The following is a 23,891-nucleotide window of genomic DNA, read 5'->3' on the forward strand; positions in this document are numbered from 1 at the left end:
TGATTTGGGGTGTCTGGTTTCTTTTAATTTATGGTTGTCTGCTTTGGAAATACAAATTATTGTTTATTGGTTGAGCTGCTGTGTCTCCCAGTTGATCTCTTTTGAACTTGTGATAGTCAGGAAAAATAGCCTGGAGACTAATCCTTGGAATGTATTTTTCATATTAGCATGTTCTTTACTGAAGGAAGGACCACTGACATAAAGATTAATGGCATTTTTTCTATGTGGAAATGTCAGAAATTATCATAACCAAAATGCATATTTGCGGTTTGTTGTTTTTGATGAGTATCATTAATTTGTGTTGCTGAAAAGTCTGCATTCAGTGAGAAAACAGTATCGTGGTTGTACAATAGTATTTGTTTGGGAGATGATGTTAAAATAATGTGACCAGTTAGAAATCTAATTTGCTTTATGCAGGGGAAAAATGCGAGAACACTAACAATACGTATTTTCTCACACTTTTGTGTCTTAAGTTACTTAGTACCGGCAACACCAGGACCACAGTTAGCATTTAGTAGTTTCAGCCTCATGTGATCAGTCTTTTGAGGGAAACTAGTTTTTTTTCCACCAAGATGTAGCATTTTCTCTGTTGAGTAAACTTACACTTTTGTTGCCTGTGAAGTAGTTATTCCTCACTAAACAATTCTGGAATCTGATACTCAAGCTAGCAGGTGTTGTCTTTGAAATTGATACGGTGGCTTGGACTTCGTCTGGAAGGAGGTGTGACCTGCTTGCTTTCTTTTTATTGAGAGGGTAGTAGTGAAAAGAAAAACAACAACTCCAAACCCCACCTTCTAAAACCCTTTTTGTCTTTGAATGAATATAGCATTACACTAGTTATTTGATATATAGATCCAGATTAAAACTTAATGTGCGCTGTTCATGATGTAGTGTTAATCTTTTGCTGGCTTTTTCTTGTTAATTTTTGTGTAAAATTTGATTCTTATCATAGAATGGTTTGGGTTGGAAGGGACCTCAAAGATCATCTAGTTCCAGTCCCCCTGCCATGGGCAGGGACACCCTCCACTAGACCAGGTTGCCCAAAGCCCCATCCAACCTGGCCTTGAACACTTCCAGGGATGGGCCATCCACAGCTTCTCTGGGCAACCTGTTCCAGTGCTTCACCATCCTCACAGTAAAGAATTTCTTCCTGACGTCTAATCTAAACCTACCCTCTTTTAGTTTAAAGCCATTACCCCATGTCCTATCATTACACTCCCTGATAAACAGTCCCTCTCCGTCTTTCCTGTAGGCCCCTTCAGGTACTGGAAGGCTGCTATAAGGTCTCCCCGGAGCCTTCTCTTCTCCAGGCTGAACAACCCCAACTCTCTCAGCCTGTCTTAATAGGAGAGGTGCTCCAGCCCTCTGGTTATCTTTGTGGCCCTCCTCCTGACTTGCTCCAACAGCTCCATGTCTTTCTTGTGCTGGGGCCCCCAGTGCTGGACGCAGTACTCCAGGTGGGGTCTCACAAGAGCGGAGGAGAGGGGCAGGATCACCTCTCTCAACCTGCTGGTCACACCTCTTGTGATGCAGCCCAGGACACGGTTGCCTTTCTGGGCTGCAGGCGCACACTGCCGGCTCATGTTGAGCTTTTCGTCAATGAACACCCCCCAGTCCTTCTCCTCAGGGCTGCTTTCAATCCATTCCTCACCCAGCCTGTAGTTATGCTTGGGATTGCCCTAACCCACGTGCAGGACCTTGCACTTGGCCTTGTTGAACTTCATGTGGTTTGCATGGTCCCACCTCTCAAGCCTGGCAGGGTCCCTCTGGATGGCATCCCTTCCCTCCAGCGGGTCAACCATGCCACACAGCTTGGTGGTGTTGGCAAACTTGCTGAGGGTGCGCTCGATCCCACTGTCCATGTCGCCGACAAAGATGTTAACAGTGCTGGTCCCAATACCGACCCCTGAGGAACGCCGCTCATCGCTGTTCTCCACTTGGACACTGAGCTGTTGACCACAACTCTTTGAGTGTGACCATCCAGCCAATTCCTTATCCACCAAATGGTCCATCCATTGAATCCATGTCTCTCCAATTTAAAGACAAGGATGTCATGTGGGACAGTGTCAAATGCTTTGCACAAGTCCAGGTAGATAACATCTGTCGCTCTTCCATTGTCCACCAACACTGTAACCCCATCGTAGAAGGCCATTGTTGCTAAAGATACTCTGAAAATACATATTTTGATACTATGCGTGTTTATACAGAAGAATGTTTGTAGACTTCTCGAGTGCCTTGTTCTGAGGAAGCTATGGATTTCTTGGAAATACTTGTCTGTAGTATGAAAAAAAACCAACACAAACACACTCCTGTAAAGGCTGACTGGTCTGAAATAGTATTTTGATTTGTTTCCTATATATAATTAACCAAACCTACTGTTCTCTGCATAGAAAGTTTAGATTTCCAGTTTACAGACTTCAAGATCCACATACTTACCGATTCCATCCACATTCCATGAATTCTAGTCCTTGGGTTTTTTATACTTTTATGCTTATAACAGATCAGTGCCTTTGTGCTTTTGTCTTATCTGTGTTTTAATTGATGATAAGTGTTGTGGTATTAGTAATACAGATTTTTTTTTTTTTTCCCCAGCAGGTGTTTTGTATGCATGGTGTAGAAAAAATGAATTCTACTATGAGTGAGGAGCCTGATGCACTGTCTGTAGTTAACCAACTCCGAGATCTAGCAGCCGACCCATTGAACAGACGGGCTATTGTTCAGGATCAAGGATGCCTGCCAGGTCTTATTCTGTTTTTGGACCATCCCAACCCTCCAGTTGTTCATTCAGCTTTACTAGTAAGTATTCTGGACCTAAATTTATATGTCAGTAGGACATTTTGTAACTTTGTTAATATGTCTTTAAACAAGTAAAAATTTAAAAAATAAAACCTGAGTTTGTTATGTTGATAGTCATTATATAATAAGTGGTTTTTTAAAATTGTATTTCAAAAATCGTTTAGCAACAACACATTATTCCAGGGGAATTCATGGGTTTTTTGGAAGAGATTAATTTACTTTGCATTTTTTCCCTAATAGAGCTATTTCACACTTTGTGTGGAGGAAGGTAAGCACCCTAAAATCTCTTTCTTAAGATGAAGTTACGGAGCTTGGTAAATATACATAGTGATTCAACATTCATATTGTAAAAACAAACAAAAAAACCCCAACAAATAAAACCCACCATAGGATAATTTAGGTTAGAAATGACCTTCAGAGGTCATAGTCCAATCCCATGCTCAAAGTAAGCTTACTCACATCATGGCTCAGGATTATGTCTGTTTGATTCTTGAACACCTGGAAGGATGGAGATTCCATAACCTCTCTGGCACCCTCCTCCAGCATTTGACCACCCTCATGGTGTTAAAAAAAAACCCTACAACAAAGACACACACCCCCAAAACAAACAAACAAATAAAAAAACCCAACCCAAAATCTATTAATGTTCCAGTTTTTGTCAGTTTCTTCTTGTTCTAAGACATAAAGTCGTGATTTCTCATCCTGACTCTAAATACTAACTTTAAAAAGTGTATTTCTTGCTTAGAAACAGGACAAACAAAAGTCAAGATTTTGTTAAATGTCTAATTCCATTCTTGTAATAAGATTTTAAGTTACTAAAATCTATGTGGTGCTCTTTTCCATTTTGATATCATTATTGAATTCTAAACAATGTGAAGCTAAAAAATAAATAGTGAGCTCTGGTTTGTACATAAAAGTATACATTCTCTATATCATTAAGAGCTATCTCTACTATAATTCTGTATTTATCATTTGTTTTACTTCACAGTGGATGTTATTTGACTTCTTGGAATTACTTCAGTGTCTCTGATACTCTTCTGGGTTCAAGGAATGAGGTCCCATAATCCAGGAGACCTTTGTCCTGCTAATTGGTTTTTAGGCTAGCCTTGCCATAGCATTTGCCAGACTATAATGTTCTTCACTGGAAGAACTTTGTGCTGAGGTTACAGTTCTTGGGAATATGTTGCATTGGTTTTCTTTCCGGTGCAGTTTCCTTAGGTTGTGGTCTTAAAAGAGGATCTTGTTTGGATGTCTCACTCTTTTTCCTTCCTTTGCATCTTTGGGCTGCATATTCTCATTGTCTGCACGAGAGTTGGTAATCAGTCTGTGATCGTTACAAAAATTAATCCTACATAAAAAGGACTTTTTTGAAATGTTGTAGAATCTTTCCGGGGGGGGGTGTTTCCCTCCTCGTGTAGTTTCACTTGAGTCCTTTCTTCTGTCTGATCAAGAAGTGGTGTATTTTTCTGTAGTTTTCTCTAGTTTTGATACCAGGAATTATTTATGGGACACTTCAAATGCTAAAAGTTTTGAACATTTTAAATAAAAAAATCAGAAGTAACCCAGGCAATACTACTTCTTTTTTTTCCATCTTCAATTTGGACTAAAATTTTCAAAAATAGGACTCTGAAGTTAAGAAACTACACTAACATTTCACTTAAAACATCACAGGTGTCTTTTGTTGTTGACAACAATGTATTTTTATATTCAAGTACAGAGATAGTCCTGTTGATTATGATGAAATTACTTGTGAGCTTAAAACTAACATAGGTGTTTTGCTGAGCAGAGGGTGAGCCAAAGTCCATAGTAGTAATCTTCCTTATGCCTTCAGTAGACTGTGATTTAATAAGTATAAATGATGTCACTTCTTTGAAGGTGCAGACCTTTGCATCTCCTGGGGGGGGGGGGGGGCGGGCAGGGGGAATAGGCTTCCTAGTGTTGAAAAATCAGATCACTTAAGTTGTTCTGATAACTTTGTCTTTGGTCTTATTTTAGTGGAAGTTACATCTGTGCGTAAAGAATATGTAACGGATGGAAAAGAGACTGCCTACATTTTGACTCAAATAATTAGCTGTTAAGAGAATGGGTTTTTCTTTGTCCAACAACATTACATCCTTCCTAAATTGCCTAAACAGAGACTAATGAGAAACTTTTTCCACCAGTAAGGATACATGTCTTAACGTGACAGTCAGTAGTTCAGAGCTATTGTTCAGATATTTCCCCGTAGTTGGAAAGTAAGAAAATAAATACATATACAGTATTTATAAACTGCAATTATTTATACTGATCCACATCAGGAAATAGCAAAAATCACATTTAGAGTTTTTATCATGCCAGACAGCAGCCAGACTTTCTCAAAAGACAGTAAAATGGTCTGTGTTTTACCTAATATGTGCTGAGGATGATTTAGAAAAAACCCCCAGATAATTAGTTCTCTATCTCTGAAGAGATTAAGGAGTGTGTTATTTTTAAAGCAGCTATTGAACAGCATAGCTATTATATGACTATATTTAAAGAATTGGCGCACTTCTGAACCTTGCCATCACAAAACCCATTTTATAACCCATTGTATTTGCATGTTGCAGGATTTTGCAAGTGCAGTTCTTGTACCTACATCAATAAAACACTGATTAAAACACAATGCACAGTACACCTTTGGAGGTTCCCTCTAAGAAAACTTCGTCTGTCAGCACTAACAAGAGAAAGATTTCTCATGAAAAGGATTGACATTTTAACTGGAAGAAGATTATGTTAGGGGGATCACGCAAATACACAGTTGCTGACTCGGGTCAGCAATGTGAAGTTGTGCAAAGAGTCCACCTTGAAAGTCAAATAAACAAAACCCTGGGCAACACATAAATGTAAATTCCAAGTTTAGGTAACACTAACCTAAGGAGCTTGCTGCTGCTTGTATTCTTATTCCTGCATGGAGTGATGAATATTGTAGTTAGTCTTCAGAAGGTTATAAATGTGATAGACCTCTTTCTACGGACGGTAGAAACTTGGTGGTGGTGAGTTTTCTGGTACTGGGGGAGCCCATAGAATTGATTTAAATTGTACTAGAAGCACAGTGTTTAAAAAATTACTTCAGATCTCAGATCACAAATGTTTGTTGGAAGGGACTTCTGGAAGTCATTCACTTCAACTTCCTGCTTGAATTGGGACTGTCACCAACACTCAGTCAGGTCAGTTGTAGCTTTGTCTCGTTGATTCTGCAGTCCCACTAGGTCATCTGTTTCAGTGTTGAACTCCCTTCATAGTGAAAAAACTTTTTGTAATATCTGATCTGAACTTCCCAAGCTGCAATTTGTGATTGCTACCCCTTGTTACATTGTCTGCTGCTGTAGAGGAAAGTTTGGCTTTGTCATCTTTGTAAAGGCTTTTTGAGTAGTTGTAGACAGCTGGTAGATTGTCCCATAGACTCTCTTATAAACAAACTCAGCCTCTCAACTTTTTCTCATAGATTAGATATCCTATGCTTTCTGTGTATTTATAATAAAACAATTTTTTCATGTTCACAGTAGGTGATAATACTCTTTATGTTCTTACTAGAACTCACATTGTGAATGTTTTGCAGATGTACACTAATAAAGATGAATGATAATGTACTGGATGTATCACTGATTTGCTGCGGTCCTCTTTCTTTTAGGCTCTCCGCTATTTGGCAGAGTGCCGTGCCAACAGAGAAAAGATGAAAAGTGAATTGGGTATGATGCTGAGCTTACAGAATGTAATACAAAAGTAAGTTTATGCTGGGTTGTTGGAACCAAAGGCAGTGTAAACATAACATTCTGATGCAAAGTGAGACTTGGACTATGAATTTGTTTAGTGAATTTTTAATATTGCATTCTTCCTTGTTGAAGTTATATGGCTGCAAACAATTAATGGTTTTCATTTTAGGGTATGGCAAAGTACTTAGACCGTAATCTACAAGAAATATTCATTTGAAAGTCATTTGCCAAACAGGTTTCTTGCCCGTTTTACAGATAACTAATTTTGTCTCTTCCCTTTAGGTTCTCTTATAATCCTTCTCATGGTTCTATAAGGGTGCCTGGCACTACTGCATTTAATTAAATTCTTTGGCATCTGCCTCACTTATTCTTTGAATCCCACCTTTGGAAAGGGAAGTTGTATATGCAATGTATTTGTTTCAGTGTATTTTTGAAGGTATGTATCTGCAGTCCTGTGTTGAGGAAACATCTTGCAGGTAGAGTAGAAGTTAGTGAGGCTTGTAGTGGTCTCTAATTTCTTTGTAGAATGTGTCAGCTGGGTTATGTCTCAAAATCTACAACTGATGGATTTTAAGATTGCTAACTATTGAGTCTCGAATACTGGAAGATGTGTGGGTATATGCACACTGGAGAAGATGCACATGTGCACTTATCAATAGAAATTAATATGATGGACTAAGATGAAACATTATTAGCAAGAAAAAAAAACCCAACCTCCCTCAAAGATCAGTCTGTCATAGCAAAAATGAATTTGCCATCAAGTTATCAAAAGGTGATTATTTTACATGCAGTTTGATAGCGCTCTAGTTAACTGGACTTTTCAGATGTGAGGGACTGCTCCATGAGGGAGGAGAAAAGTCATACTGCTGCACTGAGATGTGTCTCAGATAAATGTTTAAAACAAATATTTAGAAAAGCATGAAACACAACTAAAATTGTATGTTAAAGATTCAAGTGGAAAGCTTTTGAATCTTTAATGTTGAATCTCTAATGTATCGCTTGTGGTGTAAGTTACAAGTTTCTTTGACAAAAATCCCAAGGCTAGGCATTAGTTCCTTCATCCCACAGCCTCTCCGGTTTTTGGTGGTGTATCTTTTGTTGTTTTATCTCTCTGACACTGCTTATCTAAAGGTGTGAACCTGAAGAATTGGAGGGGAAATTCTGGTCTGTTCACAAGTCCTATGTGATATGTGATCTAAGAAAGGTAAACAGTTTTAATCTTTAAGTGCTTCGTTAATTCTTCTGAAACTTAACATGGTTATGTATTGGCATGAAATTCAGCATTATGCCTAAATATCGTCTTGTTATTCACCAGTTACCCAAAACACAAGGATTTAAAATACATGTCTTAAATAGGATGATGAGCTAATTGACTAGAACTCAGAAAAGAATAGTTCTCAAATTTTTTTTAATAATGTAATAATTATAAGTCTTTAAAATAAGTGTTTTTAATAGGATGTATGGGGGGAAATAGAATTAAGTCTTACAGTACTCACCTTTTTTTTTAAGGACAAGCATAATTAAGGTAAAATATACAGAAATCTTTGCTTGCTATAATAATAAGAATGAAATGTTTAGGTAATAACAGAAGCATGTATTTCAGAAGAACTTACTTTTAGTATAGATTACATGTCTATTTACAGTACAAAGACATCCTTAAGAAGTTGTTGAAAGGGACATGGTAGTTCATTATCAGTCTCTGCAGCTTACAAATATTACTCAGGAAACAGTCATAATTAAAACTTTTGTTTAAAGAATTTTATGGCAATCTCTTCGACAGCATTTTTTTCTACATTTCAATTTCAATGACCGAGTATGAAGTTCAGAAACGTACAGAAGAGACGAGAGAAGTCAGTAAAAACTGGAAATCTTGTAGGTGTTCTTTTTTTTCTAGAAAGCTCTTTGGCAACAGGAAGAACATGCATTTGATTTGTATTCTTGTAACATTTGGAAAGTGTGATATCATGAAAATTTAAATACATAGCATTTTCAAACACAAGACTTTGTCATGTGCTTGTCAGGATTTTAGGCTTTAATGTTGACAGGAAATGCTGAAGCTAGGTTTTGTATTGCCTGCAGAAATATGGAGAAAGATGGTAGAAAAGTGCTGAGAAGATAGATGTAGAATTATTGTTGTCACAAAAAAATCAGTGATTTGGGGTGGTTGGTTTTTTGTTAGAAAGTCTGTAGGTGAGAAAACAAGGTCTGTACCTTCTTCAGATTTGCTTTACAAAATGCAGATTCTAGCTTTTAATCTGATTTCAGTTTACCAGAAGGTATTGTAGTCCTTTGGACTGAAACTAAATATTGATAAAAGCAGTAATAAATGCTTTGGTCTTAATGATTTCATGCTGCACATTCCAGTGTACTTTCCAGAATCTGTGTATCTAGCTCATCACTCTAATCTGAAATCTTTTATTTCCACAATTTAAATTGTTTTGGTTTTTTTTTTTTTTGTGATGTGTTATAAAAATGCAAACTAATCATACAGAGAGATACGAACTTCTGTCAGTATTCTGCTTTTCCAGTTATTGCACAGTTCTTTCAAGCAAGACGGAACCCAGCATCTTCTGGAGCAGAAGAGCTGGCTTTTTGCTCTTGACAGGTTAAGCACATCCCATGGTCTGAATCTTTCCCTTTTGTAACTCTTGCTGTTCACTTTCATTGACTTCTAACTTAAACGAATAATATCCAATGGCTTTCCCTCTTCAGTACTGAATTGTGACAAACTGTATTCTGCCACTGACAAAGTTGTATTACATCTTTTCAAGCAATGAAGTGGAGCTCGTGTGCAGAGGCAAGTTGCAAACTGAGTTATTTGTCGTGTTTCAGACTTAAGTTGATGTTCAGCAGTGCTAAACTGATGTTGTGCTTAGGAAGTCAAGAGTTTGTTTAGAATTCCAGTTCTCTCTAGCTTTCAGTTGTGTAAATCCTGAAATTTGAGGGCTTTTCTCATCATGTGAGTGTCTTTTTATAAGCCTTGAGGGTCTCTGAGACACGTCTAAGTTCAGGTCTGCAGTTTTTTGTCGTAACCTGTCTACAGCTAACCAGTCTAACAGATTTTTAAATGGTTGATGCCATCAAATGGAAAATAGTGGCAGTTGGTTTGCTATTTGTGATTTCTTGTGGTAGTACATGGGAGCCTCAGGCACAGGCCAAAACCCTTTTGTTGCAAATATCGTACGACCAATGGAAGAAGAATATAGCATTGGTTTAAACATGTTATCGTGAAGGTAAAGTACTATTTCCTTCATAAGACTATCGAGGATGAGAGTTGAAATTGAGTGCCACCTGTTTATCCACTGATAAGCAGTAAATTAATCTTACTGCATCATGGAAAATAGGAAATATTTGAGACGTATCCAAGTCTAACTGTAGTTCGTTGAGGTACCTTCACGTCTCATTTAATGACTTATCAGTCCCCTAATATTATCTGTTCAGCTTTTTGATATTTGTTACAATAAGCATTATAGCTCATTTGCAAAAATCATTTTGCTGCTTAAAATGAATGTTTGGCTGACTCCTTAGTTGATACTACGTTTCACCTAAGGAACAAAGAATAGGTTTTAGGTTCACTGTGACAGTGCTTTTCAAGATGTATGAACACTAGTTTTTGCTAACAGAAGAGTAACAGATTTTAGATGTAGAGACTGGAGCTTATAGGCTCTAGAGCAGAAATATGAAATGTCAGCTCTGAGGAGTACAGAATAAAAATTTGAAGGCAGTGAGATATTTATATTTAGGATTTTTTTTTCAGACTGAACTTGATTTGGAACATGTATGATTTTCTGAGATGCTTTATAAACTTCCACACTTTCTAGGACATATGAGAAGCTGTTCAAGCTTCATGGAATTCTTCAAAACATTTTTCAAATATAAAAATTTCTGTTGGCCTATTCTATACTTGCTGGTGTTTTCCTTAGCAGGGTAGATCTCTTATTTGTTCATCCACATCTGCTTATTTTTAAGTGAAGCTTGATGCATCTTTTGATGTTACAAGCTAGGAGTGGTAACTGTGTTGGAGAGAAAACAGACCTTTAAAATCCTTAACTGTAAGTTTCCAAACTTTTCTTTTTCTTTGTTTATAGCTGATACTGCTTTACTGCTATTACAAAAATGTTTCACTCCCTTGCCAGGTGACTGAGTACCTGTAAGTGTGTGTGTAGAGGTGTTTGCGTAAATAGATAAAAAGGAGAGGAGAAATTGAGGCTCATTGGAGAATGGGGTTTCAATGTATTCCAGCAGTCATCAGCAGTTATTTAATATTGAAAACTGGTTTAGTTGCTGGCTTTATGAATTGTATGGAGGACTTAATGTGTCCGTATGGACTTTATAAAATGTTATTAGCAGCTTCTAGAATTAAAATTAATTAGGATTTATAGCCTACAAGGAAATATACTAATTTGTGTTCAGTGTGAAAGTGACTTTTGATGGACAGTAAAGGTCAAAGTTCATAATTTTTCATAATCTTTATGAGCAGCATAATGGTACTGTTTAAATATAACTAACATGTATTTAAAAAAAAAACCCTGATGAAGAGTCAATATACTAAATAGCTCTTATTATGGAACGGCAAATTACTGAGAGTAAAATTCCAATTACTTAGCTAAAAGAGCTGCTCAAGATAGTCTTCCTTTGCCAGGGTGTCAGATTTAACAAGCTGAACTAAATCCAGTGCATTAATCAGCTCTTCCAATTTATTACTTGCCTAAGAAGATTAGGGCAATTAATATGTGTTTAATTAGAGTCCCTTGCATATCTGGTAAAATACATGCAGTCTATAATTGCTGACTTCTTACTCAATTTTAATTTTTGGTAGTCTTAATTACCTACACTTTTTGAAAATTCAATTATTCGTTGAAACCAGCAAAGTTTAAATTATGATGTCTGACAAAGGAAAAAGCCAAGTATTTCAGGTAGTATTTGCTGAAATTAAAATAGTAGGGATGTAGTATCACAATAGTTTTATAATTTTTGTTGTGTGACATACTGCTTTTTCTCTTTTGCGAGAAAGGAGGAATGGTTGGGGGAAGACAGGGCAAAGGCCATGTATTAATTAGCAAGAAAATAAACTATGTATTTAAAGGGATATCTAATAGAGAAGGGGTCATTGCCATATCATAACTGGCTTAAAGATAATACTTTTTGAGAAATTAAAGCTAAAAAAATCTGTAAACTTACAACATTTACACTATTGATTGGAGTACTTAAATTCTGATCTGCAAAGGAGAAGGAAATAGCTCTTTACACACTGTAGAGATTTTATTCTATACCTGAATCACTTAAAAATGTTATTTTTTTGTAATCCTTGGTATGTGGGCTTTTTGGTGTTTTGGTTTGTTTTTGTTTTTTTTTTTTTTTAAATATCAGAATTGGGTAATGGGAAGCATGATTCAGTTGCATGATTATTTTTGGACTCTGCCATACTTGTGATTCTGTACTGAGAAGTGTTTGAGAAAAACACGGTTATCCTGTGGCTTAAATATTCCTGTGAGCAGGAGGTTCCAAAAACTTTGGTTTTAGAAATGATTTACAAATTGCAGTGTATCACCTGGAACAAGAGTAATACACACATCTCTCTGTCTGTTATTGCATGTTAACTTTCCTGGCCTTTCCTTTCCTGTTATTTTCCCAAGCCTCCTTGTTTTACCCACTTTGTTACATTTTGTCTGTTAGAACGTAAGTGCTTCTAGAAAATTACGCTGTTGGTCACTGGTGCATCTCTTTGGGCTCTGGGGCTCCAGTCTATTCAGTGCTGTAGCAATGTGCTTTTAATAATAGATGGTCGCAGCAGGAAGACGTCTGCAGGCTGTGTTATTCAGCATTGTTAAGAAAAGTGGCTTAATATCCCCCTTCCCCACCCCTAGTTTATTTAAGGAATGCTTTTATTGTATATTTTGTTAATCTTACAAGTTTCAGAAATAGATTGGATTTTGAAGTTATTTTTGAAAAAAGCATCCTTGCCAAAAAAAGCCCCAATGAAATATTAGGAAATGTAGGAAACATCAGTATGTCCTCTTTAAATATACCATTTTAAGTGGCTGAATACTTCTTTTGTCTGTCAAACAGCTTCCTAGTATTTGGAGGAGATTATATATAGGAAGGAGTGGAGAGGCAGGGGACAAGATGGATGGGTTCAATGTTGTGGACACAAAAAGCATTAAGTAATGAAATGGTATAAAATCCTAGTTTTACTGTATTGGTGTTAACCTGGACTTTAGTCATGATGCAGTGGGTTTTCTAGGAGAATCTGATGATTTTTTGAGATAAGAAAATAAGGTTTAAAGGCTTGGAAAGATGGAATCTTGGACTAAGAATAGTCCAAGACTTGACTGCCAACCATTCAATGCAACTAGTAATTTAAATGGTGAAATGTTACTGTGGATTTATATTTTGCAGGGGTGAATAGAAATTAGTGATTATACAAATAACTGTTCTAAAGGTTTATTATGAGAACTGCAATTTAGGATGAGCTTATGTTCGTGTGTATAGAACTGGTCACTGAGAAAAAGAGGAAGGCGTGACCTAATGGAAGGGTCTGCCCTATGCTCTACAAGATGTACTTGATCATTTTACTTCTGGTGTTCTGTTGTGTTTGGTTTTTTTAGTCTTGGGACATCTTTTAGCCAAAGAGATATCACAAAGCCATCATTTCTTCCTGCATGCAACTTACTTGCTTAGTGAGCTCTATACAATTAGTACGGTTTATGTATTCAACAGTTTAGGTGGTTGCCAACCTCTATGTTTGGCTTTTGTGTGTTTGTAGTATTTTTTTCATTCTATTTTGTGTGTAATTCCTGTTGTAATGCTTTTGACTGCAGTCAGGAATACAGTTTGATTTCATTTTTCTGCTCTCCAAGCTACTACTTTTACCTTATAACATTCCACTTGGTATCTGGCATCTGTATCAAGGTTCTTGGTTGGGTGGCTTTTCATCATCTGATGTCTGCCTCAGTTTGATTTGAGTACTATACATCTATAGACTTTTTAATATATGTGGTGGGTTGACCCTGGCTGAGGGCCAGGTGCCCACCAGAGCCGCTCTATCACTCCCCTCTTTCATTAGACAGGGGAGAAAAGGTACAATGAAAAAAAACTTACGGGTCGAGATAAGGACAGGGAGAGATCATTCTCTAATTATCATCATGAGCAAAACAGACCGAACTTAGAGAGGGAATTCATCTTATTTATTACTAAGCAAAACAGAGTAGAGGAATGAGAAATAAAACCAAATCTTAAAAACACCTCCCCCCACCCCTCCCATCTTCCCGGGCTCAACTTCACTCCCGGCTTCAACCTCCGCCCCCCTCAGCGGCACAGGGGGATGGGGAATGGGGGTTACAGTCAGTTCATCATGCGGTGTTTCTGCCGCTTCGTCATCCTCAGGGGGAGGACTCCTCTCATCATTCCCCTGCTCCAGCATGGAGTCCCTCTCACGGGAGACAGTCCTTCACGGCCTTCTCCAACGTGAGTCTCCTCCACGGGGTGCAGACCTTCAGGAGCAAACTGCTCCAGCGTGGGTCCCCCACGGGGTCACAAGTCCTGTCAGCAAACCTGCTCTGGCGTGGGCTCCTCTCTCCACGGATCCACAGGTCCTGCCAGGAGCTTGCTCCAGCGCGGGCTTCCCACGGGGTCACAGCCTCCTTCAGGTGTCTCCACCTGCTCCAGCGTGGGGTCCTCCACGGGCTGCAGGTGGAATCTCTACACCCCCTCATCCTCCCTCCATGGGCTGCAGGGGAACAGCCTGCTTCACCATGGTCTTCACCACGGGCTGCAGGGGGATCTTGCTCCGGCGCCTGGAGCACCTCCTCCCCCTCCTTCTTCACTGACCTTGGTGTCTGCAGATGTTCTTACATCTTCTCACTCCTCTCTCTGGCTGCAAAAACGCTCTCTAACTGTTTTTCTCTTTCTTAAATATGTTATCACAGAGGCGCTGATTGGCTTGGCCTTGGCCAGCGGCGGGTCCGTCTTGGAGCCGGCTGGCATTGGCTCTGTCAGACACAGGGGAAGCTTCTAGCAGCTTCTCACAGAAGCCACCCCTGTAGCCCCCCCCGCTGCCAAAACCTTGCCACACAAAACCAACACAATATACCAGTTCAATACTAATTCAATAGAGTAGCTTTTAGTATAGTAGTTCAATACACTTGCACTCTCAGTGAACGAGCGGAGTGCTACTTCTGTTACTGGTTTCTGGGCAGCACTTGCAGTTAGTGCACAGCTTTCTTGGTACATCTCACGCGACAGTTCTTGAGTTTTAAAAGTTTCTCTAATCCTTTTTCTTCGATATAAATATTTTCTTGGTATTTAGTGAATTCCAAATTAACTCATTCACAAATAGTGAGGTAACGAAGTAATCATTAAAGCAGTGTTTTTAATTAGTGATTTACATAAGATTTAGAGACTACCAGTAGGTCCTTCAAAATAATGGCCTTCAGCTGGTTTACGATGACTGGCTTAGGAACATGATAACAAGTAGTGCAAGTTTCATGCCCTGTTACCTAACCGTCGAAGTACCCAAGTTCTTCAGTGTGATTTATGTACAATATCTGAAAAGCCACATTACCAAATTACAGGTTCCTAAACTTGGAAAAGAGTTTTCAGTGCCTATTACTGAGTGAATAGGCACTACTCTGGTGTTGCTTTTTTTGACAGAGAGAGGGCCACAATTGTAATTGCTTTGAGTGCTTTGTATTTAAAGGTGAAGAAATCGGTTGGGAAGTTAGAAAATGAACTAGTAGCTTTTCATTATAGGCAAGAAATGTTGTGATGAGTATTGCAGAATAAAAAAAGATCATTTTGAAACACTGAAAAAAAAAAAGCATGTGAAATACAAAATAACTTTAATAAAAATATGTATATTTGAAAGCTTTTTGTGTGTAATGTCTTGGCCAGTTTCCTCTTTATTTAGAGACTGGCTGGAGCAAAGTTAAGTGTTTTAGAAAGCAGTATAAGCTAAAGATGGTTTTACTTCCTGTTGTTTTTTTTTTTTTTTTTTCCTGCAGACTTTATATTAAAACAAGTATGGGACTTTGAGAAACATGATTTTGAATATAAAAAAACCTAAATTCTTTACTGAGTGTGGCACAATGTTCTGGTATGTTAAAAGGAATAGAATCTGAACTGGCATTTAACTAATTGCTGACTGTGTGGTAAGAAAAAAAAATAATACCGTGCTGAACTCAGTGCCTCAAGACCTGTCTGACATGGTGTGCCAAAAGACAAGTGTCTTCTCTTTGTGGTGGGGTTCGGTACGGAGGTGCGAGGGAGAGATTTTAAGTGGTTTGGCAGAAGTCAGGAATAGTAATGGAAACACAGGGTGCCTTTAACACTCGGTAAACATTGTCATCATCTGGTGTCAAAAACATTTTAGGAATACAGTAACCTTCACTGGTTACTATTGAGTTTATAAGAAAAAGTGCTGAGGTGGGTTCTGTGATATGCTGACTTTTTCTGACAGCTTACTAAAATAAAGAGCAAAGGAGGCACAAGGTGCTTTGAAATAAAAGTAGCAAGTTGTGTTGTGAAATATTAAATATTTAGTGCAGGTGCAGATTTACAGTATTGTAGACTGGAGCCATTTATCTATGAAAAGGGAGTTGATAGATACTTAGCACTGTGAGGTTTCTCATCTTTCCTTGCCAATATCATATGTCTGCTTTTGGGTTACAGGGAGCATGTCCACAGACAATGCTTGTCCCTGGCTAAGTGTCGCAAAAAAATTTGCATATTTTTTTCTATTAAACCATAAGTGTCTGGATTACCTCTTTTTTTTTTTTTTCCTTTTTTCTTTTTTTAATGAATGCTATTCAAGCAAGAAACATAGGTGCTGGTGTGTGATTAGAACTTACATAGTTTCACGTGGTTATTACATGCAATATGTGTCACAAAGGGAAATCCCTCAAAAAATACTAATGATGAAATAGTCTTCATTAGCAGCTTCTGAATGGACCTGTTATTTCAGAAGAAAGTGAATTTTACTCTGGAACAACTAATGCAAAGTGAATATGTTATTCTGAATTTGATGTATTTCTTTTCAGAAATGTGTTTTTATACTCAGTCGTTTTGCAATACATGTTACAATATCTTTTTCTACAAGATTTCCATTGAATTTTGCAGGTCAGAAGTCCTATGTAATAACTTGGAACAAATTAAAATTGTTAGTGCATTCTGTAATTACACAGTACATCATCAAGTTCACAGAATTTTTTTTTTAAACTTTGGTGCATGCTTCAAACTATTTTGCGTGACTGCTGTCCCTTTGGCTAGCGGTGAAGGTGCTAATACTGCTTGCTTAAAAAAAATAATCCATTGCCAACAAATAAGTAGTTCAAGAGTATGAAAACAAGACATTTAAATAGTTACTGCTTTTAAAGTTACCTACTTCAAGTTTCTGCTCAATAGATGAATAATAGTTGTAGGCAAATGAGTCAAATACAAAGCTTACACGCAGATAAACTTACATAGACTAAACCTGCTTTTTTTTGCCTTTTTTTTTTCCTCAGGTACAGGTTGGTGCTGTAGTTTAATTCTTATTTTTCACACAGGTTTTATTTAGGGAAGCCTTTATCTGTAAGTTTGCAAACCTTTTTTTTTTTTTTTTTTTTTTTTTTTTTTTTTTTTTTTTTTACTTTCTCCAGTAGATTCCAGGGAAATATTCAGATGCAGCTTACTTCTCAAAATTAAAATAAACTGTGGGGTTTTTTGAAGACTTATATAAAAGAATTTTCCAGATAATTATATAGTGTCATCATGTATTATTATATGATATACTTCATGTTATTAGCATACTGATAATACAAGGAGTGGTATTTGACTTCCTTCAAGATGTTCCTAAAATGCAGAGCCTAATTCCAGCACTACCAATACTTGTACCTGGTCGCTACAGCATTACGACCAGGAAGGATTGGCTTTTTAATGCCAGTATTTGATATCTTCCCCTGGAAAGGACTGGAGAGAGTTGTTACCCTTAAGATATTTTTAACCCCAATGCAATTTGTTGAAGCCATATAATAAATATGATTTCTGCCATATAAATCCATTAAATGATTACTGTTCATTAACAGGCAAGATGTTGGAACTAGTTGCTGTGAAATTCAACATGGAGTTTGTGTCTGCTGTGCAGACTCTTGTCTAGCAAATGCTACTCTGAAGCCTTTTGAGTTTAGTTGAGTAACAGGCCTTGATTTTTTTTATTTTTTTTTCTTTCTTTTGAGTTGGAGAATATGTCCATATGGTGGATACCAAGCTGTGGAAGATCAAAAGTTGATCTTCCATTTAGCATATAAATAGCAAGAGTTAAACAAAATTGGATGAATAGCTGGGTTAAACATATGGCATATGTTCAAATCTGTTATCCCATTCTTGAAAGTTCGTTTTCTTCTTGTGATCAGAGGACAATAGAATGAAACAGGGAAAGGTTCTAAACGTGGGTAATCACTTAGTTTGCTAAATGTTTAAGATTATATCACAGTTGCTGATTTTACAGCAGTTAATGGGATTGTACTGTGATTTTACTTAGATTTACAACTTATAATTAGGCTTTTTTTTTTTGCTTTCAACGGTTTTCAGAACATCCCAATGTTTACATTGAGTTTCTTTAAAAAATTCCAGGGTCAGTGGGCATATGACTTAAATTGAACTGGAAGCAGCACTGGGAAATCCAATCCTCGCTCCTAATTTCGGTGAGGTATCTCTTGTTTAGTACAAAATCAACTTCAAGACATCAGGTTTCCTCATTCCGTTCCAAACTTAGTTTAGCGTCTCCTGGTCAAATTGTCACAGCTAGTAGTGTGAGTAGAGTCTGGAAGACTTGCCAAGTAGGAGGCATCTTGCAGGTCTAGAAAGAATTCTGGGAAAGTCTGCCTGACCTTGCCTTGTTTCCATGGTGCGACAGCCTTGGAGTAAATAAGTGACATGCAGCTAGCATGTGGTTGATGCCATTGGAATGCAGTCACATAACACAACTGCATGCAGGCATTACGTAGATTCATCGAGTAGTCCAGCTGCTTATTTCTTTGATTTGGAGTTTCAGAGTGCTGCTGCTCAGTGTATCACTTTAGGCCTATGTGGTTTTTCCTGTTCTGTGCCTGTGAATTATTTTTCCTATTGATAAATGTCCTGGTTCTGGCAAGGATAGAGTTAATTTCACAAGGAGCCAGGACAGGTGAGCCAAGCTGGCTGGGGGCTATTCCATACCATGTGATGTCATGCTCACCATAAAAGGGGCCTAGTTGGGCAGGGGTGGGTTTGGCATGAGCGTCTGGGCTGAGCATCCGGGCTGAGCGTCCGATCAGTAAATTGTTTTCTCTTATCACCCATTGTGAATATCTGTTATCAGTACTGTTGTTGATCGTTTCCCTCTCCCTTGCTGTGGCGGCTGGGGCTAAACCACGTCAATAACCCACTACTATGTTTGATATGTTGGTTTTGGCCAGCATAGGGATCCTGCTGTCTATATACTTGAGGATTTTGATTTCTTCCTTTTAAGAAAGCATGTGGTAATCTTTTTTTTTGTCAGCTGCTGCATACTGTTATTTGGCCTTTACTATGTGTTTTGCGGCTAGAGGGAACTGAGGTGTACTGTAATAGGTAGCATGGTAATAGCACCCTGCTGGTACTGTAAGAAAGTATGTGCTGAAGTAATGCTTTTTTTCAAGTTGTTTTTAAATGACTTGCCTGTTGCCTGGAATGAGTCAGGAGAGCAGCCATATGCTTGTGAGCTCACCGTATCATGGGATGTGCTAAAAGCTCACAAGAAAGAGCAGCATTCTTGGATATAAGAAAGAATCTTGCCCTGGCACTGGAGCAGAACAGCCATAAAAACAGCCAGATCAGATAACTGTCTTGAAACAGATTGCTTTTTCTCTAATACCATGCTCTTTCTTATAGGCTTGTCATTCATGCTCAAAGTTTTCATAAAAACCATGTCAATCACTTTGTCTCACTTCTAGAATCAAGGATTAGTGATTTCCCACTCCCCTTACAGAATGTGGCAATTCTTTGCAGCTTACTACTCCCTTTACTTATTGCTAGAGACAATTTCTGTCTTTAAATATAGGAAGAATGGGCTCTGAAATAAATTGGTCACCTGGAAACAGATACATCAATGGTCTTAAGGTATAGTTGATATGAATATTAATTTGTTACCCATTTTTAACCATGATTAAATCAAATGATACATCTCTACCAAGTATATGCTTTAAGGTTTCTAAAACAGCTGCATTTACCCAGCAATGTCTTTAGATATAATTCATGCTAATCCATTAAATTCTTACTTGCACTTTTTGTGTCATATAGGATACTACATTTATTGCAGTGAATGAGGTTCATTACGGAAATAAAATGATGGTTGAAAATATCACTACGTAGGATCCTAGGGAAAAATATTAGTTCTGCCTTATAGGGGCAGTACTTGCATGTATGAAAAGGATTGGGATCAAGTGAAAATATTTACTTCTATGTGATCATATGTTTTCTCAAACTTTTTGGAAAGGTGCTTGAGTCATTCTAGAAATTCAGTCTCTCAAACTAGTATTTTGAAGAAAAAGTTATGCGTTCAGTCCTTTGTTACATTCACTGACTTAAGATTTTTCTGTGATAAGACTATAAGTTAAATCTGAGAGTTGTTTTTACTTTTAATTTAGGAGTAGCTGTAGGTTATTTAGTATTGGATTCAGCTGAGGTCTTGCCAAATATCTGAGCCTTAACTTGGGTAATGAAAACACTTTTATTCATCAAACTCTTAATATTTGTTAGACTTGAATTGTGTGATGGATTATTTTTTTAAAAAGGAACCTGTGCTTTAAGGTACTATTTTTCCATTTGTGTGTAAACTCCTTGAGATGTCAGTACATCATATTTTACCTGAACCGATTTTAAAAAGTTAAGATCTATTTCCTTAGTTTTGTGGGTTGGGTTAACCTTTCCTTCACTACTGCTAGCGTTCTTTGCTCTTAATTTTTCTGTGTGTTGGTTTCCCAGGTACTTGTGAGCATGATCATAGTGATGAGCCATACAATGCCTGTCCACCTTTTCTGGTTGGCTGTAGCACAGCCTTTCCCCATGAGTTGTAAGGCTATATGCCATGTCCCCTCTCTTATAGGGCCATGCATACTGAAAATGTTTATAGCACAGACAGTCTCTATGTGAAAGTGTCTATTACATGTGTATAGGTGTGTTACTGCAAATGTACTGTTCTTGTGTATTGTTTTCCTTGCTTGGATCTTAACAGAGTTTCAGGGAGTGGGCTGTTCTATGATAGAAAGAATCTACCTCTAGTTGCCCTCCTCTCGCAGAGGTGTCTCAGCCTTGTGCAGGGAATGAGCTGTAGCTCCCCTTCATGTATCCTGAAGTGTAAGTGATGCCCCCTTCTAAAGCTAGGAGTTGAGAATGTCTTTGGATCTCTTATTCCTGCGCAATCCTGGGGAAAAAGGTCCATTGGTACAAGGCCAAAATTGGTCTCTGGATTACAAATTGAGAGGGACTGTTTATCAGGGAGTGTAGTGACAGGACAAGGGGTAATGGCTTTGAACTGAAAGAGGGTACGTTTAGATTAGACATTAAGAAGAAATTCTTTACTGTGAGAGTGTTGAGGCACTGGCACAGGTTGCCCAGACAGGTTGTGGGGGCCCCATCCCTGGAAGTGTTTAAGACCAGGTTGGATGAGGCTTTGGGCAACATGGTCTAGTGGAGGGTGTCCCTGCCCATGGCGGGGGGGTTTGAACTAGATGATCTTTGAGGTCCCTTCCAACCCAAACCATTCTATGGTTCTGTGATTCAACTCTTGAACTACATCACATTTGGTTAAGAGAGAGTAAAAATGTAAATGCTTGAGTGAGCTTATATACATTGACATTTTGATCTATGTTGTGAAATTACTTGAGATTAAAATACTTCTTTGGTATTCCTGCGTGATCTTACAATTATCATGCTAAGTAAAATTACAAAAAATGCTGTAGATTGAGGGAGAAGACTTCGAGCAGTGTTTCCCTAAAATCAATGTCATGTTTGAACCAGTAAACTATTGGATTTTTAAGTTTTGTAGTAAAAGTTTCTAAATTGTTATTATAAGGTGTAATAAGCTCAATAACTTTTCCTTGATGACTGTGGCTAGTAAGATCATGCTATAAGCTAAGATGAAAACATTTGAAATAGCATTGGCAAATTGTCTAATGTTTTGAGAATGAAGGCTCCTGTTTTCCATCTAGCCTTGCCTTTAGTTGATGATGCCTTAAGACAAAACAATTTAAGACTGAGCAGTGAACCGTAAATCTAAATATGGAAGCAGGAAATTTCTGGAATCAAAACAAAATTACACAGCTGCTTATATTTCAGTCTTTCTAATTATCAGGTGCATTAGAGTTACATAAGCTGTCATGCAAAACTCTTTGGAAAACAATACATAAGGAAAATAGTTGGCAGGAAAATGAAATATAGTTTTGCTTTACTTACAGAACTAACTTCTGAAATACTCTTAACCTGAAAAAATAGATATCCACAGGTAGATTAAAATGGATATGCTTCACGTACATTGCTATTTAAATTTACCTAATGACTTCAATTTCTAATACGTGTTCACAGACTCACAGAATGGCTGAGGTTGCAAGGAACCTCTGAAGGTCATTTGGTCCAACCACTCTACTTGGGCAGGGTGGCCTAAACCACATTGCCCAGAACCGTGTCCAGATGGCTTTTGAATATCTCCAAGAATGTCAGTGCTGCAATTTCTCTGGGCAACCTGTGCCAGTGCTCGGTCACCCTCACAGGGAAAAAGTGTTTCTTGATGTTCGGAGGCAACCTCCTGTGTTCCAGTTTGTGGCCATTGCCTCTGGTCCTGGCACTGGGCACCACTGGAAAGAGCCTGGCTCTGTCCTCTTTGCACCCTCCCTTTAGGTATTTATAAGATCCCCCTGAGCCTTCTCATTTCCAGGCTGAACAGTCCCAGCTCTCTCAGCGTTTCCTCATCAGCCCCTTAATCATCTTCCTGACCCTTTGTTGGACTCTCTCCAGCATGTCCATCCCTCTTGTGTACTGGGGAGCCCAGACCTGGACCCAGCACTCTGGAAGTGGCCCCACCAGTGCTGAGCAGAGGGGCAGGATCACCTCCCTCCACCTGCTGGCAGCACCTCTCTAATGCAGCCCAGGACACCATTAGCCTTCCTTGCAGCACAGGCACATTGCTGGTCCATGTCCAACCTGGTGTCCACCAGGACCCCCAGGCCCTTCTCTGCCAAGCTGCTTTCCAGCTGGTCAGCCCCGGCCTGTGCTGGTGCTGGTGGTGTTCCTCCCCAGGGGCAGGGATTTTCACTTCCCTTTGTTCAATTTCATGAGAGTCCTGTCAGCCCATTTCTTCAGCCTCTCAAGGTCCTTCTGGGTGGCAGAACAACCCTCTGGCATTTCAGGTGCTCCTTTGTATTTTGTGTCATCTGCAGATTTGCTGAGGGTCCACTCTGCCCCATCATCCAGATCATTAATGAAGATACTGAACAGGATTGGACCCAATATTGACCCATGGGGTACACTGCTAGATATGGGCCTCCAACTAGATTTCATGACCCTGATCACCACCTTCTGGACCTGGCCATCCAGCCAGTTTTCAGTCCACCTTGCTATCTGCTCACCCAGTCCATACTCCCACCAGCTTCTCTATGAGGATTGTATGGGAGACAATGTCAAAAGACAATGGCCAATGCTCTCCCTTCGTCTACGAAGCTGGTCATTTCATTGTAGAAGGCTATTGGCGTGGTCAGGCATGACATTGTTTTTGTGAATCCATGCTAACTCTTCCTGGTCACCTTCTTGTCCTTCACGTGCCTGGAGGAAATGGTTTCCAGACTTGTTCCATCACCTTCCCAGGGGTCAAGGAGATTGTTAAAAGATTATCAAGAGCCTTGAAATTTCATGAACAGGCAATTAACTTTGTTGTCTTATTGTGGGTAGTGGACAAACTGAGAAAGTTCAACCAAAAGCAGCAGCACTGTAGAAGTGAGACTTTTGGAATTAAATGACACAAATCTCCTTTTGATAGAATCTGGGATGTAATTGAATCTCTGGCAAAGAAAGTTACTCTCTTTAATTTGAAAACCTCCTGTCTCTAGGTTATAAACTCAGTAGAAAACACTCTAATGAAATGCCATTATAGTATGTTTGTTATCTGTTTGGCTAATGTGTCTTTAGAGCGCAATGTATGCCACCAAGGAAATGCATGTAATGGTTTCTGTGCTTGTGTGGAGGGTCTGCTGTCCTTTGAGTGAGCTTATGGTTGCATCTGTTTCCTTTCGTATAGGAGTGTGTATGTAATGTACCATATGTATATGTACATATATGTTTATTTTAAAATATATACATAAAATATTATATATCCTT

At 38.4% G+C, this 23,891-nt stretch overlaps 1 protein-coding gene across 2 annotated transcripts in view; it reads left to right on the forward strand.

Annotated features, from left to right (window-relative positions):
• The window catches only part of ARMC1 (armadillo repeat containing 1), a 35,443-nt gene that overhangs the window by 1,023 nt on the left and 10,529 nt on the right, over positions 1-23,891 (forward strand). The window contains exons 2-3 of one of the 2 annotated variants that reach the window (XM_075743990.1): positions 2,596-2,796; positions 6,446-6,537. In XM_075743990.1, the coding sequence (XP_075600105.1) occupies positions 2,605-2,796; positions 6,446-6,537 (284 nt within the window). In that variant the 5' untranslated portion in view covers positions 2,596-2,604. Of the gene's footprint in view, positions 1-2,592; positions 2,797-6,445; positions 6,538-23,891 lie in introns of both variants that reach the window. The other variant, XM_075743989.1, reaches the window with a different exon arrangement.

This window comes from Balearica regulorum, chromosome 2 (genome assembly GCF_011004875.1).
Source record: "Balearica regulorum gibbericeps isolate bBalReg1 chromosome 2, bBalReg1.pri, whole genome shotgun sequence".
NCBI classification, from domain to species: Eukaryota; Metazoa; Chordata; class Aves; order Gruiformes; family Gruidae; genus Balearica; species Balearica regulorum.